Source organism: Notamacropus eugenii, chromosome 2 (assembly GCF_028372415.1).
Source record: "Notamacropus eugenii isolate mMacEug1 chromosome 2, mMacEug1.pri_v2, whole genome shotgun sequence".
Classification (NCBI taxonomy): domain Eukaryota; kingdom Metazoa; phylum Chordata; class Mammalia; order Diprotodontia; family Macropodidae; genus Notamacropus; species Notamacropus eugenii.
This window is the reverse complement of record NC_092873.1, coordinates 76410838-76430654: the sequence shown is the minus strand read 5'-3', so window position 1 is coordinate 76430654 and position 19817 is coordinate 76410838. Positions and strand designations below refer to the sequence as shown.

Below are 19817 nucleotides of genomic sequence, written 5' to 3'. Positions count from 1 at the left end.
TCCTTTGGCTGCATCCCATAAATTTTGATGTGTTTTCTCATTGTTGTCATTCTCTTCAGTGAAATTGTTGTTTCTGTGGTTTGTTCTTTCATCTACTCATTCTTTAGGATTAGATTATTTTTCAATTAATTTTTAATATATACTTTCACGGCCCTTTATTTAATGTAATTCTTGTTGAATTATGGTCTGAAAAGGTTGTCTGCTTTTCTATATTTGGTTGTGAAGGTTTTAATGCCTCAATGGTTAGTTTTTGTGAAGATGTAATATACAGCTGAGAAAAAAGGCATAGTTTTTTCCATTCCCATTCACTTTTTCCCAGAAGTCTGTCATATCTGCCTTTCTTAAGATTCAGTTCATCTCCTTTACTTCTTTCTTATTTATTTTATGGTTATATTTCTGTAGCTCTGAGATGGGAAATTTGAGGTCCCCTACCTCTATAGTTTTTCTGTTTCCTCCTGTAATTCATTTAACTTTTACTTTAAGAATTTCCAATCTGTGCCATTTGGTGCATATATATTTAGTCTTGATGTTACTTCATTCTTTATGGTATCTTTTAGCAAAATGGAGTTTCCTTTATTATCTCTTTTAATTAATCTGTTTTTGCTTTTGCTTTGTCTGAGATCATGATCACTACACTACCCTTGACTTTTTTGCTTTGAGTGAAGCATAATAGCTTGATTTTAATGCTGTGTGTGTGTGTCTCTGTTTGATGTGTTTCTTGTAAACAAAGTATTACTGGATTCTAGTTTCTAAGCCATACTCTATTTCCGTTTCACATTCACAGTTATGATTACTAACTGTGCATTTTCCTCCATCCTATTTTCTTCTGTTTATTCTTCTCTATTTTTATTTTGTCACCCTTTTAGAGTCTGTTTTGTTTCTGACCATTCCCTTCTTTTATCCACCCTCCCTTTTATCATTCTTTTCTTTATCTTATCCCTTTCCTCTATTACTTCCCTATTGAGTAAGATAGATTTCTGTACCCATATGAGTGTGTGTATGTATTTTTTTCTCTCTTTGAACTAATTTAGATGAGAGTGAGAGTCAAGTATTGTTTACTGCTTCCCTTAATCCTTATTAGCCCAATCTCTAGCTCCCTTTATCCCTCTTCCCTTTCTACTTCTTTGTTGGGTGAGATAGATTTCTATATCCAAGTGAGTGTGTATATATATTTCCCACCCTTTGAACCAATTCTGATGAGTGAAGTTCAAGCATTGACCACCCCTCCTAATTTTCCCTCTTGTATAAAAGCTCTTCCTTGCATTCCTCTTTTATATGAGAAAAATTTCCCCCTTCTTCCTTTCACTTCCCCCATTTCTCCTAGTACATTCCTTGTTTTCTATTTTTTTTAGATTATCCCAGCATAATTAACTCACATCTGAATTCTCTATTTAGAATCCTTCTAAGTATCCTAATATGATAAAGTTCTTAGAAATTGCATGTATCTCTTCGCATATAAGAATGTAAATAATTTAACCACATTAAGTCCCTTGTTATTTGTCTTTTGTGTTTACTTTTTGATGCTGCTCTTGAGTTTTACATGTGAATCTCAGATTTCTGTTTAGCTCTGTCTTTTAATCAGGAATGCTTGAATTTCATTGTCTATTTCATTAAATATCCATTTCCCTCTCTCAGTTTTGCTAGGTAGGCTATTTTTGGTTATAATTTTAGCTCCTTTGCCTTCTCAGGCCTTATGTTCCGTTAATGTGAAAACTGTTAAATCTGATGTGATCATGACTATGGCTCCACAGATTTTGAGTGGTTTCTTTTTGGCTGCTTGCAGTATTTTCTCTTTGACTGGGAAGCACTAGAGTTAGGCTATGATATTCTTCGTAGTTTTGATTTTGGGACCTCTTTCAAGAGGTGATCAGTAGATTCTTTCAATTTCTATTTTGCCCTGTGGTTCTAACATATTGAGGCAGTTTTTCCTTGATAATTTCTTGATATATGATGTCTAGGCTCTTTTTTTGATGATGGTTTTCTGGTAGTCCAATAATTCTTCAATGACCACTTCTCAATCTGTTTTCCAGGTGAGTTGTTTTTCTGATGAAATATTGCAAATTTTCTGTTTTTTTCATTCTTTTAATTCTTTTTGGTGGTTTTTTGATGTTTCATGGAGTCATTTTCTTCCACTTGCCCAATTCTAATTTTAAAGGAATTCTTTTCTTCAGTGTATTTTTATACTTCTTTTTCCATTTGGCCAATTCTTTTTTTAAGTTATTTTTTTCTTCAGTGTTTCTTGTGCTCGTTTATTAAGTTGTTAATTCTCTTATCATAATTTTCTTGTATTACTCTCATTTCTTTCCCCAGTTTTCCCTCTGCTACTCTTATTATCTCTTTATTTAACTCTTCCAGTAATTCTTGTTGAGCTTGTGTCTGATTTGCATATTTTTTCTGAGACTTTGCTCGTAACATTTTCATGTTATTGTCTTCTGAGTTTGTGTTTTGATCTTCCCTGTCACCGTGGTAGCTTCTTATGATCAATCTTTTTTTGTTCTTATTTGCTCATTTTCATAGCCTATTTCCTGACTTTGAACTTTATGTTAAAGTTGGGCTCTGTTCACCTGGGTAGGGAGGCACTGACTCAAGATGTAGGCTTTTTTGTGTTGCTATTTTCAGAGCTAGTTCAGAGGGTCTGCCGGTTTTTGATGTTTCCAAGTGGTGGGATCTGGATAGATGTGGCCACTGCTTTACTGGTCTTTGCTCTGGTCCTTACCCAGCAAGGGCTCCTGTTCCCCTTCAGCCACAAGTGCTAGTGTTCCTCTCAGCCCTGAAACTATGACCTGGTCCCTTTTTCCCTGGAACTTTATAAGCACTGTAATTGCCAAATAGTTCCCAATCCTCCATCCAGTGTTAGCTCAGAGGCACCTGTAATTTCTTTCTAACCAATTTTCTAATCTTATTACCTATCTCTGGGCTGAGAGCTTCTAAAGATGTTGCTTCTGCTGTTGCTGCAGCCTCCAAAGCCCACTGCTTTGTCTCTGAGGGGACAGGGCCTATTTCCACCTGAGTGTCACTGACATTTCCTGCTGACCTCCTGAGTTATTTTGGACTGGAAAAATGTCTTACCTCGACCTTTTGTTGACCCTTTTGCTTCAGAATTTGACTTCAGGTGTTTTTTAAAAGTTGTTTGAAGGGGAATGTTGTAGAGTCCAGCTGGTTTACTGTTTCCACTCTGCCATCGTGGCTCTGCACCTACTTCCTCAAAACTCTTTGATATCATCTATCCCTTCCCTTTCGTTCCCCAAGGATTAAAAAGGAAAAAAAAAAGTTGCCCTGACCAAGGCCAACTCCAGCGCTGATTCACCTCTACTTCATGTGTGCTCTCCCATCTTTTCCAGCAGAATTTATCCTCAGTGGTCTTCCCTTTGTCTCTTGCCTACTTCTTGTCATCTGGTTCCTTCCCTACTACTTTCGAATATGCTGAAGTTTCCTTATCCTTAAAAAACCTCCACTAGACCTAAGATCCTTCCAGGTTATTGTCCTCCGTGTCTCTCCTTCCTTTGTCAGATATAATTCTGGGGAAAATTTTCTACACCTGCTGCTGACACTGTTCTCTTCTCACTAGCTTTTTAGTCTGTTAGTCTTTTAATCTTAACTGAAACTGCATCTCCAAAGCTATTGATGATCTTTTAATTGTCAGATCTACTGTTCTTTTCTCATTCTTCATCCTCCTTTACTTAACTTCTGCATTTGACTTTGTTGTGATTTCCTTCTTTTCCTAGATATTTTCTCTTCTCTAAGTTTTTATCACACTCTTGCTAGTTGGGGAAGGGGAAGAAAATAACCATTTATAGAGTGCCCACTATGTGTCAGGCACTGTGCTAAGTGCTTTACAAATATTGTTTCATTTGGTCCTCACAAGCTCTTGCCAACTGGAGAGGGGAGAAGGAGAAGGAATAAGCATTTATATAACATCTACTACACTAGAGATCATGCTAATTGCTTTACAAATATTTTATTGATCCTTACAACAACCTTGCTCTTATTATCCCCATTTTACAGTTGAGGGAACCGAGGCAAAAAGAGATTAAATGATTCTCCCAGTAGTGAGTATCGGAGACTGAATTTGAACTCGGTTATTCCTAATTCCAGGCTAGTGCTCTATATGTTGTACCACCTAGCTTCCAGTTCTTCTTTTACCTGTCCCACTGTTCTTACTGCATTTATACTGTAAATTGTTCAGCATTTCCTCAATTGGTGGACATTTCCTCTGATTCCCATTTTTTGCTACCACAAGAAAGGGCTATAAATATTTTTATACATTCTTAGTTAAAATTCATTTTGCTTAGGACTTGATCTTTCCCTTAATTGACCTTCCCTTTAATTCCCCCTTTTCCCCTTGAGTGAAATGTATTTCTGTATTCAACTATATGTGTGTGTGTGTGTGTGTGTGTGTATTCTCTCCTTTGACTGGTTTAGATGAAAGTGAGGTTTATGTTTATCTGCTTCCCATTGCTCCCTCCTCCTTGTAGATACTTGTACGCCTTGATTATGTGAGATAATTTTCTTTAAATTACCCTTCCTTTTCTTCCCCCTTCCCGTAGTGTATTCCTTTTCCTCTCTTTTCCCAGTCTTCTCTTAAGATCATCAAGATATAACAGTAACTCCTTTCAAGTCTTGCTTCATCTTTTATGAGACTTCTAGTTAAATTATACCCAAGCTATAGTTTTCTTTGAGACTTTGTTTGTAGAATCATTCTATGTTTTTGAGTGTGTATTCTGCGTGTCTCTGTCACCATAATATCTTTTCATGATGGCTTTCTTTGTCTCTTTCTTTGCCTCTTTCTTTCTTTGCTTCCTTCTTTCTTTCTTTCTTTTCAAGGCAGTTGGGGTTAAGTAACTTGCCCAAGGTCACACAGCTAGTAAGTGTCAAGTGTCTGAGGTCAAATTTGAACTCAGGTCCTCCTAACTCCAGGGCCAGTGCTCTGTTCCCTGTGCCACCTAGCTGCCCTGTGATTCTTTTTTGACTTGCTCATTCTTCTAGCCTACTTTCTGACTTTGGATTTTATGTTAGCACTGAGCTGTGCATATACTTCTGGAGGGAAAGTCTGAGCTGGTTCTGTTGTTTCTTTCTTGGGGTTTTTTGGATTTTGAATCTTCTGTTGTTCTAGGATCTCAGAGATCTCTTGGCCCTGGAGACCTTCAGGCTTTCAGTGGTTCCAAAGAGATCTCATTCAGGGCAAAAAAAAAAAAAATCTTATTTTTGCCCTCTCTGGTCTGAGTTCTGCAAGTTCTTAATCTTGGTTTGGTTCCCCATCCTCAGTTTCCATAGACCTGTCTCTCTGTCTGTCTGTGCCTACTTTGACTAGAAAAATGACTTGCTCAAACACCCTAGCCACTCTGTTCCTCAGCCATCTCCCATGTACTACCTCCATTCAACCTCTGCTACATACAGAGATGGTCATACCCTTAATCTGGTCATCACCCACAAATGTGCTATGTTCAGGAATTCTGAAATCCCCTTATCTGACCATAATCTGTTTCAGCTTGGAGAGAGGTCTCCTTCTGTCCTTCATCTTATGTTGTTTAACATTTTTATTAATAAACAATTCAAAATGCACATTTTTCTGATGATGTATTAAAAGACTTGTCTTTGTTTATAAAAAATAGCACATTATTACCATTTCTGAGACAGAAATTGTTTTTTCTTTCCTTAGTAAAATGATGTATACATTTAACAGAATTAAAATGATATTTTGTAATCTGTTGTACATTTTAAGACTGGAATAATTAAATGTGCTCTTTACTTTTTAGCTTACCCTCACAATCCGAGTTTTGTTGCGGAATCTGAAGGAAAAGATCACCCTTTTGAAGGAGTTATTGCTAAGATCTGTGTCAACACACCAGATGTATCCTTGCAAATATTTCAGTGCCCTTTGCAGTATTTTAAGGAGTGGAGGAAAAATACTCTTTTGAGAGAGCTATCTGGGCCATGCAGATTTTTCTACAGTATGAGAAAGACCTCCAAAATGCTGCTTGTAGTTTTAATTTTCTAGTTTAAGTCTTTACTAAATATTTTATAGTCAGTATGCTGGCATAGGAAGATTTGGTTAAAAAAATTACTTTATTTAGGTGTAATATTTATATATAGGGAGCTTTTGTTTATTGTGTTACATTAACATCAACTTACATTGTGCTCCTTGCTTGGAATTCCACTTTTTAAAAAGTATCCGCTATGCCTTGATGGATGACTTGAATAGGTTACAATTGTAAACTGTGACTTCTGTTCTAAAATTGTTGGCACTATTTCATGGTATGTAGTTTGTTCTTTAAGGAGCCAGCACCAAGAAGAATGTTTCATTAGATCTCTCTTTTTTTTCCTCTTATGTAGATTATCCATGATTAGATTATCTTGTCCTTTTTTTTTTCTTGGAAGAGTCTACCTGGTGTACACAGAGGTGGACAAAAATTTCAATTAAACTAAAAATATATCATGTTATTATTTCTTTGACACCCATTAAACACTGTCAACCAAAAACATAGCTTAAGGAATTCATAATCTGAGGAGTCTTTTTGGGAAAAATTTTGTCAATCTAAAGTATTCAATTAAAGCTAAGTTTATAATGATTTTGTAATTTATTCTAAATCAGTTTTCTATCATTTTGAATTTGGTTGCTGATCTTCCATACTCAAGATGTGAATTTTGGTCTTGTTTCAGGAAACAGTGCTTTGCCTAATGCTAAAAGTGGAAAAAAGTATCCATACAGTTTGCAAGAAGCAAGCAAAATTAAAAAAAAAGCTATCTGAAATTGAACTTGCCTTTTAATTTTTTCCTTTAAAAGCATTTTTATTACAAGCTTTTGTCTTTTTCAATATCTTTATATTCAAATATAATTCCTCCTGTCTCACTAATGAAGTCATCTTTTGTAATAAAAGAAGGCAAAAAAAGTAGCAAAGTCAAACACAATGTTATGTACCTATAGTCTGTATAGTCTGTACCTACTTATGTAAAGAAAAAGTGGTTCTAAATTTTTTTTTTATGATATCACTTTTATACTGCTAAAGCAAGCATTGTAGATGATTTTAGGATTAGTTGCATAAGTGAACAGTTATTTAATTTTGCTCCATTAAGGAACCTCCCTGTTGGTAAAAGCATCATATCAATTTCAGTAGGAGAGAGGGATTCTTATTTTTTAAAATTGGAGCATTTTGTGATTACTTCCCATTTCCATCTTCAAAATCACAGAATTGTGGTATTGGAAAGGATCTTAGAGACTAGCTAGCTTGATTTTATTCAGTGACCAGAATAAAAATCCCCTTTCTATACATGATCAGCTAGGCTTTGCTTAAAGATCTCTAGTGAGGGGGTGCTCACTACCTCTTCAGCTAGCTTATTCTACTTTTGAATATATCTAATTGTCAAGAAGCTTGGTTTAAGGTTAAGCCAAAATTTACCTCTTTGCAATTTTTACTCATTGCTACTGGAAACTTGTACTTGCTACTTTGGTTCCAGTTAGAATAGGTCCAGTTCTTTTTTACTCTGACAGTCATTTAGGTACCTGTAGGTAGTTGTCAAAATCTTCTCTTTTTTTAGGCAAAAAATCCCTAATGCCTTTAATTGATTTTCATATGCCGTACTCTCAAGGTTTTTTACCATCTTGGTTGCATTTCTTTGGGCACTCTTTAGCTAAGCAATGGCCTCAGTAAAAATGTGGGCTTAGATGAAGCACAATATTCCAAATGTATTCTGAGAAGGGCAGATTGCATTTAGACTCTCACCTCTCTAGTTCTATTTTACTGTGTCTCTCTTAATGTAGTCAAAGATTATATTAATTGGCTACATATTACATTCTTGACTCCTGTTGAGCTTGTAGTCCACTAAAGACCCTGTATTTTTCAGATGAACTGTGTTTCAACTTCTCCCCAACCTTGTGCTTGTGAAATTTTTTTTTAACTTAAGTGTAAGACTGTACATTTATTCCTATTAACTTTTATCTTACTAGATTCAGCCCAGCATTCTAGCCTGTTGTGTTATCTACTGTAAGCTTTGTACCTTATTTCACTGTACAGCTGAACTCTGAAAGAAAATTATTCTAATTTTGAGGCAGGTCTTGCTGAGTCAGCAATTTGGTTTTGATTATTTTTTTCCAACACCCCGATTAGGTTCCTGGAGTTGTAACTTCTGCTGCTTAGCTGATGATATCCTTTGTTCTCAAAGAGGACCATGACATCAGGGAGGTGATGCCATGAAGTGGAAGTGAATTCTATTTTACGTGAGGGAGGGCTATGCAAAGTCTCCAGTCCTACTTTCTCTTCTGGAGCCATCTGAGTGCAGTGGCAAGATATAAATCAGGATGTCTGGAGATGGCCCTCAGCTTATGATGTAAGATAAGGAAAGCAAAGTAATTAAATTTCTAAAATTTTTTAATGTAGGCTCATAAAGGATAATTAGGAACATAGTTTTGCTTTAAATGACTTAAAAACTATCCAAATCTAAATTATTTAGAGATCATCTCTAGTCTTGGTTTCTCTAGGTCATTATTATTCTTCCCCTTTAGTAAGGAAATCAGGAATTGTTAGAGTTGTTTGATAAATTGCAGGACGAGAAAGCTATTTTAAATTTCATTATTATTGCTAATTGTAAGTCTTAAGTAGGCCACTTAAGTAGGTCCTGTTAGTCAGGGTTATACTGACTTTCCTTGATAGACTTTACTTTTATTTTGGCATTTTCTCAGTTTTTTTTTTTATACTAAGAGTTCTAAGAATCAAAGACAAAGAGCAAGTGTTTTTCTTGAATAAGCTGTAGTTTAGAGAAGTTAATACAACTCTTGCTAAGCAGGATTATCCAGAGGAAATCATAAATTCTCAAAAGTTCTGAGGATATACAAATTTTCCAAAAAGTCCACTGATTTCAATAATATGACTTAGACAACTGCAGAATAGTTGATTTGATTTCCTCTTTTTTTCTCAGGGGGTTTAACATATCAGGAGGTTATTCCATGTCACAACAGAGGAGTATTTTCATACCTCCATATGTTCAGAAAAACACATTTTATTTTCTTTTGAAGCAGTAGAAAAGTATTTTTAATTTTTTTTGTATTCTTTTCTTTTTGCATGACCCTAAATTGAAACTTTATGGTTACCATTCTTTAAACCTTACAGTAAAGTTCATCTTAATAATCAGTCCAGTGTTCTGGCCTGTCAAAATCTTTTTGGCTCCTCTTGCTGTTTTACGTATAGCTTCGTTTTAGCTATAAATCTAAGATGGCTAGCTTTGTTTTGTCTGTAAATCTGATGTGCAAGCCATTTATGCCTTTGTCCAAGTCATCACATTTTTTAAACCATGTATATGATTGATGCAAGGGACTTCCCCAACTAATATAGATTAGTACCTTCTTCTCAATTTGCATTGATATGTTTACATTTATAGAATACCTGAGACACTGACTTAACCAGAATCACACATATGGTATGTATCAGAAGAGAGAGTTTAACCCACATCTTGCGGATTCCAAGCCTTGCCCTCTTTCCACTCTTATGCTTTCTCTTAAGTCACTAATAAAAATGTTAAAAGACACAAGCCCAAGAATAGCTAGGTGGTAAAGTAGGTAGAGCTGGGCCTGGAATCAGGAAGACTTGAATTCAAATCTCACCTTAGAAACTTACTACCTGTTCTGTCCTGGGCGAGTCACTTAGCCTCTACCCACCTCTATTTCCTCCTGTGTAAAATGGTGATAATAATAGTACCTACCTCCTAGGTTGTTATGAGGATAAAGTGAGATATTTGTGAAGTGCTTTGCTTTGAAGTGCTCTATAGATGCTAGTGGCTGTTATTGTTGTTAGATGATCCCAAGATGGCTCTACAAGAGACCACCTTCTTAGCTGACACTGAATGATTAATGACTAATAATAGTATTTGACCATTCAGCCAATTTGGAATTCATCTAAATGTACTGCTTTCTAGTCTATATCTTTTCCATCTTTTCCACAAAAGAATAACTTTATTGACAATGGTGTCCTGGTGATGTGGAATGGCTGTTATTCATACACTAGCACAGTCTTAGAAGAATTAAAATTGAGGGTCACCCAAAGGAACATGGTGTCCATGGTGAGTAGGAGTAGTCTGTAACATATTACCAATAAAGAATTGTGAAGTTGAAGTGTGTAAAGGATTTAATTTGAGAGCTGTGTGACTAAAGTATGAGGTGAACTGTCTGTATAGTGAGAGTTGAGGATACTCTATATACTTTGCAGCTGTTAACTCGGTATTAACAGACCAAGGTAAAGGCATCCAGCAAATTCTGAGGATTTGGGGAAGCCATGGAAAAGAGTCTCATAAAATAAAAAGGCATAGATGAGTTGTGAGCAGCACCATGAAAGTGTCATTGAATCCCAGGATATGAGAGTCAGAATGGATCTCTGCAGCCATACATAAAAGGAATCCTTGCTATTGCATTCCCTGATAAATGGTTATCCAGCTTTTACCTGAAGACATTTAATGAGGGGCATCCCACCATCCCGGAAGTCTTCCTGCTCTACTTTTGGACAACTAATTGACAGGAAGTTTTTTCTGGTATTAAACTTAAATTGGTCTTCTACCTGTTGCTCCTGGCTTTGACCTCTGGGGTCTAGTAGAGGAAATATAATTGCTTCTCTCCATAGCAGCTCTTCAAATACTTGAAGACAGCTATTACATTTTCCCTTGAGTCTTCAGATCCTTCAGAACATACATAATAGTGTAAAAGTAAGCAAAAACAGAGTGAAACAGCTAGGGGTATTTTTGTATTTGCAGGGCTGTTCTTGAAGTCATCTGGGCTTTTCGTGATATCACTGCTTCTCATTATAAGTACCCCTAAACCATAATAATGTCTTTTAGGATTTTAATAGGGATACAAAAAAAAAGTGAAACCCATTGGTTTATAATCAAGAGACTCTAGCTTTTTCTTTTTTGTGAAATTTGAAACATTTTTTCCTCTAGTTTTGTAGCTCCTGCCCCATTTATTGAGATTTTTATTTTTTTAGCCTTTTAAAATTCCTTGACTTGATACCATATATCAAGATAATCAATTTTTAGTAGGAAAACTAAAGTCAAATCTTTTACATAATGCTCGCAAACCATCTCATTTATCACAATTCCCTAGTAACCATTTTTGCTTTAATTTTCCTAGTTCAAAGTCTTTGTCATAGGTAGGGCAAGTAGTAGAGTAAAAGTTGGACAGTTCTGCCCTTTCATTTTCATCCGTTATCATGATCCCACCTACACAGATGTCTTAATCCTTCTTTCATCCTCTTGGCTTCAACATAACTATAAAAAAATCCCCAACCCTTTTCGTTGTCTCTAACGTCCCCAGTCTAAGCTGGTGGCCTTTGGTGCCCATTATTCTTACATTTTCATTTTTGGTTGCTTTTCCTTGCATTTATTTTCTGTAAAAATCTAATTTTTATTGGTAACCTTCATTTTTATGTCATGTTCATTTCTATGTACATCCTTCTTTCCCTCTCTTAATGTACTGTGATTAACAGGGAAAAGGGAAGGACTGGAAATCATAATGAGACTGAAAAATAGCTTTAGAAGAAATAAGATAGAAAAAAAATTCAAAGAAGAAATTCATGATTGGAGAGAATTTCCTATGTCAAGTTTTTGGAGGTAGCACAGCTGTGGGTGATGGTGAGGTCTAGGTTTGGTCAGCTTTCTTGGTGGTCACAGTGGGATGGAGATATTGGTAATGGCAGAAACAAAATTCAAACCCCAATCTTCTAACTGCAAATCTGCCATTCTTCCTACTGTACTATCGTACCTTCTTATTCATGTCAAAACCTCTTAAATTTAGATTTGCAGATCTCTTAGCCAGAATGCTTTACTGATTTGTTAAATGTACTGTTCTGCTCAAAAGCTTTACTCCTCCTTCATGTGTCTTTCCCCTAGACAAGGCAAATCCCTCTACATGTACAAGTGATCCATCCTGTCTTCTCCAGCAGATTGCCTCCTCTATCATCCCCACTCTTTCACTTATCTTCATTCTCTCCCTGCCTACTGCCTATAAACAAGCACATTTCTCCCTCCTCACCCTGAAAAACTCTCAGTTGATCCTTCCATCTTCCTAGTTATTGTTTCATATCTCTCTTCCCTTTTAGGGCTAAACTCTTTGAGAAGGCCCTCTACAGTAAGTGTTTCTACTTTATTTCTTTCTTTTCCTAGCTCTTTGCAATCAGACTTCTGACCCAATTATTCAATAAAAATTGATTTCCCTCAAGTTACCAATGATCTCTTTAATTGTCAAATTTTATGGCCTTTTCACAGTCCTTATCCTTCTCAGTTTCTTTGCAGCTTTTGACACTTCCCATCACCTTCTTTTCTTTCTTCTCTTTAGGTTTCCATGACACTTCTCTGTCCAGGTTCTCCTGTCTATGTCACATTATTCTTCAGTCTCTTTTGTTGAGTCATATTTTTATTGAGGTGACTACTGTGTGCCATCTCCTGTACTAAACACTAGGCATTCAAAGAAAGGCAAAAAACGGTAGTCTCTGCTCTTAAGGATCTGGTTGGTTGGTTGGTTGTTGTCCTTTGTCTTCAGAGAGGACTAAAATGACATCATGATAAAGTGACCAATACAAGCTTGGAATGTTCTACTACAGATTGGGCACAGATAGTCCATGTTAATATTTGTGTCTATTTAACTCTCTTGTATTACAGAGGTAAAGCATATTGTTCAGTTACGAAAAAGTTAAAATCAAACCCTTTAGAACGCAATAGGTGGATCATTTTTTGACTGAGTTCTATGATTTGCATGAGAAACATCCTTTCATCAACTTTTTCTAGTTATTATCTTCTTCAAGACAGCTACAGTTTTCTCCTCTTTCTTTAATCTGAAAATTTTAAAAATGTTTGGGAGTGTTGCAAACCAAATACAAATGTTTCTTCCTGCTAAAAACCTGCTGCATCAAAATAGGATTTCTTTTAAAAATCAAACAGCAGTTACTTGCTTACTATGTATTCTTACATGTATAAATATGTAAATTTTTTACCTGAAAGACAAAATTGTTGATAAAATAATGAAAATAATAATAAATAATAATAAAAGGTAAGATATACTTACAAGCAATTTGATTGTGAATTAGAACTAACTTAATTAACTTTACAATGTAGAAAATGAAAATTTAAACAAGGTTATTAATCTTCTTATTGAACCTTAACGAGATATCTTTAGAACACGGCTTGAAGGGGATCGAAGACAGAACTTATTGGATGATCTTGTTACCCGTGAAAGATTGCTGCAGGCATCCTTTAAGAATGATGGTGCAGAACCAGATCTGATCAGGTATAGTATTTTCACTTATAAGATTGAGTTGATGGGTAACAGTTTATTCTTGGAGACTACTTGTTTGTGATTTGATGATTGATTTCATTGATAGAAAAAGTTGTCTATATTTATAGTTAGGTGAATTACCTTTCTTTCAATTTTGCTTGATTTCTTAATTTTCTTTATTTTATTTAACTGAAATAGTGAACTAGACATGTTAAGATGTATTTGGCTGAACTTTGTTGTAGGTAGATTATGCTCAGTAGAGTGCACATTAAAGCAGTAAGTTTCTTTTGGGTCCTATGAATATGTTTGTGCTAGACTGTTCAGTTTCTTTGGTGTTCCTGTGGTCATTTACTTGCTATCATTATCTGCCCAGTCAAATTGAGTTTGTCACTGACAAATACAAAGAATGCCAGGTTCGTACTAAGATTATATTGTGGGTCATATATGTTAGAGAAATTGAATCATTCTTTCTATTCCTTATTACAGTGTATAATTTTTAGTATTGACCTGGAGGATAGTTTGAAATTGTTGTGAACTTCCGAAAGATCATGATGGCTTTCTGAGTTCAGAATTAATGAACTTTGAATTGTCGTTTCCTTATATTTTATTTTTTCCTGTGCTTCAACACCTCTTCCAACTTAATGTCATTTCATTGCTGTGACTTCCCAATAGCAGGAGTGTAGAAATAGTCTGTCCTTACTTTTTTCTTAGTTAATAATAATTTTTATTTCTCCTTTTAAAAATGTGAGGCTGAAGTGTTTTCTGATAGTCAGTAAGAGTTTTAAGAATATGAATTCAGTTGAAGTATTGAATTATTCTTGGTTTATCGAGAGTGAACCCTAAAGAATCAAGTGGAGAAAAGTAGTGAAGCTATGCAGTAATTCTGGGAAAGTTTTAAATGCAAAGGAGAAGCCATTAGTGGACCAGTCAACTTCAAGTTGCAGCTGGAAATTGTAGTATAGACTTTCTTTCTCAATCAGTTCTCTGTAGCATTGCTGTAGGAGTAGATTTAGATTGGTTAGGAGTGAGATATGCCTAGGTGTTAAAAGCTAGTGTTAAAAAAATTAGCCATGTCCAGAATGAATAGGAAGAGAGTTCAGTGCCCTGTGGAAAGGGTTATTAGTCTGAAGGAAGAAGTTAGCATCAAGAGAGTCATTGTGAGGTGGAGAAACCAGTGGAGTATAGTGGGAAAAGTATTGGACTTAGAATCAGATGACCTGTTAGAGTCCTAGGCTCTCACCTGCTAGCTTTGTGACCTTGGGCAAAGTACGTGATTTCTCTGAGCCTCAGTTTCCTGAGTTGGACCAGATGATCTCTGAGGTCCCTTCCATTTCAAATATTCTGTGATTTCTAAGGAGTTTGGAGAAGGGCCAGTAAGTAGGTAGTTGTCAAAGAACCTATTCTAAGTTGTTTGTTATAGGTAAAACTGTGAAGTAGTTTCAGTTTATTTTTCTACTACTCTCTTTTTTTTACTTTCTTTCAATTCCCACTGTATGCATCCATTCCTCTTCCTCCCCAAATCAGAGAGTATTTTTATTTTTCCCTCTTTGATGCTGTGTGCAATATCCTGTGTTTTCAATCTATTTTTTGACTATTCTTTTGTCTTGTGTCTCATTTTTTTTTTCCAGTGTTTTGCTCTCTCCTAAATATCATGTTGGGCTTCTAGGTGGTGCAGTGGATAGAGTGCTGACCCTGGAGTCAGGAAGACCTGAATTCAAATCCAACCTCAGACACTTACTAGCTATGTGACCTTGGGCAAGTCACTTAACCCTGTTTGCCCCATTTTTCTCATCTGTAAAATGAACTGGAGAAGGAAATGGCAAACCACTCCAGTATCTTTGCCAAGAAAACCTCAAATGGGGTCACAAAAGTTGGACATGACTGAAACAGCTGAACAACAACAAAAAATCATGTTGAGAAGTAATTTTGTAGTTTAGTCTGTTAGACTAATAATAACTAACATAATGTTAGACTGGTAATGATTTCATATATTCCCAGGGTCATCTGTATTTAATAGATGACTTCTGGAAGCCTAAAGCTTTAAATTAAAACTGCTATCTGATCACAAAGCAAGACACCAGAGGAGATAGTTCTGTGTATTCCAGAAATCCTGAAATCATATTCAGTTGGCAGTCACCTAGTTTTCCTTTGCGTGAGCTAACTGATGGTGAGATCAGGGGTATCTTTTTTAGTGCATGGCAAATGTGGAATGGAAATGGAGTCACTGAGGTTTGATGGTGAGAGAATAAAAATGTACATCCTCACAATGTGACCTTGAGGACAAGTGTTCCTTAGTAGGGATAGGATGCCAGAAGTATAGGATGGTTCAGAATAGGCTTTCTAGAAGATGTGGTTCTTGAAGGGAGAAATTTGAAGAATGGAGAAGTAGAAATGACAGATGGACAGGAGTGACTTTTTCCAGGCCTGTGGGGATAGCACGGAGGAATTAGAGGAAGATGGAGTAGGAAAAAGAAGTCATTGTGATATTAAGATGATGTGCTTGACTAATGTGATCAGAAGAAACAATGAAACATAATCATGAGAGAAGAGATAAAGGTGTAAAATAATGATGGTTAGAGGTTTTTTTTGTCTTTTTCTCATTTTAAAATGAAGGTGTTGAACTAGGTGATCTCTAATGGCCCTTCCAGTTGTAACATGTAATTCAGTGAAAATCATAGGTATATTTGGAAAGGGAAGTGATAGCAAGAATTTTACCTTTAGGGTCCTTACTGCCTTCATGGGAAAAAATATTGATATAATATGAAGGAGAACAAGTGATAAGTTATTTGAATTTAATAAAGTGAGTTGAACCTAAACCATAACTTGTCTGAATTCTTTTCTATCTTTAGCTAGTTCCTTCCTTTATTTTTGGTGTGTTTACAGCATGATTATTTCCTTTTTGTAAGGAACAATTACATTCCACAACATAAGCCACACTCGACTCTGTGCAGATGATTCACAAGTATGAATTATTGATCACATTGTGGTCTGGGAAAGAGTCAAGTCAACAAGTCAACACACGTTGATTAAGTGTTTATCGTGCCAGAAGCCTTAGAAACTGTAGAAACTTAGAAAACTGTGCTAAGCCTTAGCAATAAAAAGAAAGGCAAAAAATGAGTCCCTTTTCTCAAGGAACTCATAGTGGAATTGGGGGTATGATAGACAAACAGCAAAACCAAGTGTGTACCGACAAAATATACACAGGATAATTTGGAGATAATTTTGTAGAGAATGCACAAACATTCAGGGGGACTAGGAAAGGCTTCTTAAAGAGATGGTGAGCCTACAATCTAGTGTTCTTACTACCTATGGAGAAACCATCCATTTGCATGGGTCAGTAGCATGATATCTTAATATACATGAGTTAACTTTTTCATCTTCTTTACCTTTTGCTTATGAATGGTCAGCTCCGTGAAAGGTTACTTACTTTACTGTGGCCTTTAGTTCTATGTAAAAAATGCATGAACTTGACTTAGGTTTAGGCTGTTGGAACATGTGAAGTATTGCCTGTGATTTGATTTTCTTTAATAGATTTAAATATTTTCTTCTCTCTAGATTTCTACCTTTATGAACTATATCCCCCAAATTGGTAATTTCATCTTCCAGTAACTTAAATGAGTTGGAGAAGTCCCTGGGAAACAAAAAGTACCCTGTTTTGCATATTTTAGTACTATCTGCAGGCTTAATTTTGACCTTAAAATTCTGTCAGTTATTTTGTTTCAGTCTCAATAAGCATGTGTTTACTATGTGTCTGACATTTTGCTAAGCATTTATATATTTTCTTATATTTTATCCATGTTAGTTTAATTTATGAAAACTTAGAGATAATCTGGATCTTATATGCTTTTTTAGATGTTTTATTTTCTCATTTAGTGATAAAATTTAGTGAGAAGAAATTTCATAATTGCCTAGAAAATTTTCTTTTGGTTTGAGTTGTCATGTTTTGCATTAAGGAAAATGATCAGTTTTAGAGGAAGGTTATTTCACTTTAAGAAAGTGTTTTAGTTATCTGATTTAATCAAAAGAACCTAGATTGGGAGTCAGGAGATTGGGGTTCTAGTTTAGTCTCTCAACATGGTAGTCAGTTTGGGGAATTCACGCAATTATGGTCCAAGTCTTACGATAAGTTTCTCTAACTATGGGGTTTACTGATAATATTCAAACTGATTTATGACATGCTTGCTCATATAAAATGTGCACATGATTTGTATGATCTCCATTTCATTGCCATCCCAGATCCCTTCTTTTGTCTGATTTAGGGAAGTGAAGTCACACTTATGCTGAGGGAGGTGAATACCAAGAAGTTAATTAGTTCTTTCTAGTCCAAGGGTGTTGGGGAATTATGTGATTTTGTATTGAGGTAGACCAAGAGAGAGCTCCAGTCCGAGTTGAGAAAATGTCTGCTGTCTTTGAATATTCTGATCATAAATTGGTCAGCTTAATTACAGGGTTGATGGAGTTCCTTTTGGTTCAGGGCCTGTGCTCATAGATATTCATCAATAGCTATTTATTTGCCTCTTCTTCCTCCTTCATGTTAAGGTGCTAATCTAACTGGGCACCGCATCATTCTACCCTTTAACTGATGGTATTACATAGCCACTGAGACTCTTTCCAAGTGCATTGCCTAGTTTTAAAAATAGACTACTTATCCAGCCTCACCGTCTACCACAAACCATACTTCCATAAAGGCTCTTAACTTACAAAATGAAGTCGCGGAAAATGTGCTACAAGTATTAAGTCATTGTCTACAATTGGGGGATAAGGTATAAGTTTGGATTCCCTCAGAAGCAAGAATTAAAAGTTATTGTCTAGTCAAATCATTGCTATCCTTTTTGGTCATAATCTTTAGTTTCTTTCAGTGGCATGAGGAACTATCCCACTCTGCAGGCAGAAGGTGATGTTATGCAGCAAGAGGAGATGCATTCTCTAGGCCACCTTGAAGGGACGTTTTAAAAAAAATTCTGAGTTGTTAACACAAATGGTATTTCCTTCCCATTTCTACCCTCAGAGGCAGGAAGAAATCCAGCCCAAAGTTAAGGTCAGTTTACAAATCACAGGGTTCCTAGTTCATGAGATGAATGAATAAATAGATGGGTGAATGAGGAAAAATATTATGACTTTGTGTATGTACTTTGTTAAATGCTGGGACTAGAAAATGTCAGACATTCCCTGCCCGAGATAGTATAAGGCAGATCAATAATGTTGGTATTCAAGTGCAAGGATCCTTTTACATCTCTCTCTGTGATAGGAATGATTGCTTTCTATTTCTAATCATGGATCAACGTAGGGTATACTCACTCCTAGGTATCATAGTTGAAAAGTCTTATGGAAAAAGGAACCAACTTCCTGTTCTGCTCACTGTTCCCTCTTGGATAATACCTGGGTGAAATTGTCAAACCCCAACCCTGCCCACAATATGACAGCAATTGTGACTTCCCCTCTACTGATGGAGTGTCCAGAGCCTCTAATCTGATATTCTAGGTGACTATCAAAACATGCACATTGCCAGGGTGTGGGATGTGGGGAAACTGATACATCATGGTGTGTGGGTGGACCTAAAGAGTTGTATAGCACTTTTGGGAGGTACTTTTCTATATTCTTAACCCAATCTCTCAAGACATTGCCCTCCATGATCAGAGCTGCTCAGATCTCTGCTTTCTCTCCCTAATACCTGGATCTATAGCTGGCCATTTGTGGGAGATCTGATGTCTGTGCACAAACAGGCCATCTCTGGTCTTGTCTCACTACACTTAGGCATTCCCAGTGTAGGTCAACTAAGCCCCAACCTGTGTATGGACTTATCTTGGAAAGCTTATTACTTCCTGTCACCATACGCATTTGTGTTCACTTTCATATTCCTAGAGCCTAGCACTTTTTACATATCAAACAACCAGTAAATGTTTGTTGGAATGAATTTCAGGCATTATATCATAGTTTCAGAGTTTAATTGGCTCTTTATCATTGTACAGCATTCTTAATGAACTTCTCATCATAATCCTCATGGCAGCTACCTTAAACTGTCTTATCTGTTTCAAAACCTTTATGTCTTCCCTTCAACTTTTGGACTATATCTTCCCCATCTTCCTTGCTGAGTTGTTATTCATATCATATTCCCTAAGTCGTGGGTGGCCCCTAGACTAAATGTCTCTTGCTAGATTCTCTCAGTTGGTGACTTCATAAGCATTCATGAGTTTAACTGTCATGTAGACAATTCCCAGATCCACATCCATCCCCAGTCTCTTTTATGAACTCTAGTCCTGAATCACCAATTGTATATTGAAAATTTCAAACTATTTCCTGAATAAAAACTCCTTTATGATACAACCCAGATATGGTTTAGAATTGTAACCATATAATAGCTTTGCTCCTTCCCCTCCTCTCCCCTTTATTTTCCTTGTTTGCTTAAGTTGGTCCAGGGGAGAATAAGCATGTTTATGAGCAAAAGAGAAGCCAACAAGTTGACTTGGGTGGTAGGAAATGATTGATAGGATCTGCAACATCCATGGAGGGATCTATGTGTTTTATATGTATCTTTATATCTATAATATACATATTCCTGAAAACATTA

General features: G+C 36.0%; 1 protein-coding gene across 1 annotated transcript in view; it reads left to right on the top strand.

The window, feature by feature from the left end:
* STX8 (syntaxin 8) overlaps positions 1 to 19817 on the top strand; it is a 188351-nt gene that overhangs the window by 10814 nt on the left and 157720 nt on the right. The window contains exons 3-4 of the mRNA XM_072641065.1: positions 5757 to 5851; positions 13151 to 13261. Coding sequence (XP_072497166.1) covers positions 5757 to 5851; positions 13151 to 13261 — 206 coding nt within the window. The remainder of the gene's footprint in view (positions 1 to 5756; positions 5852 to 13150; positions 13262 to 19817) is intronic.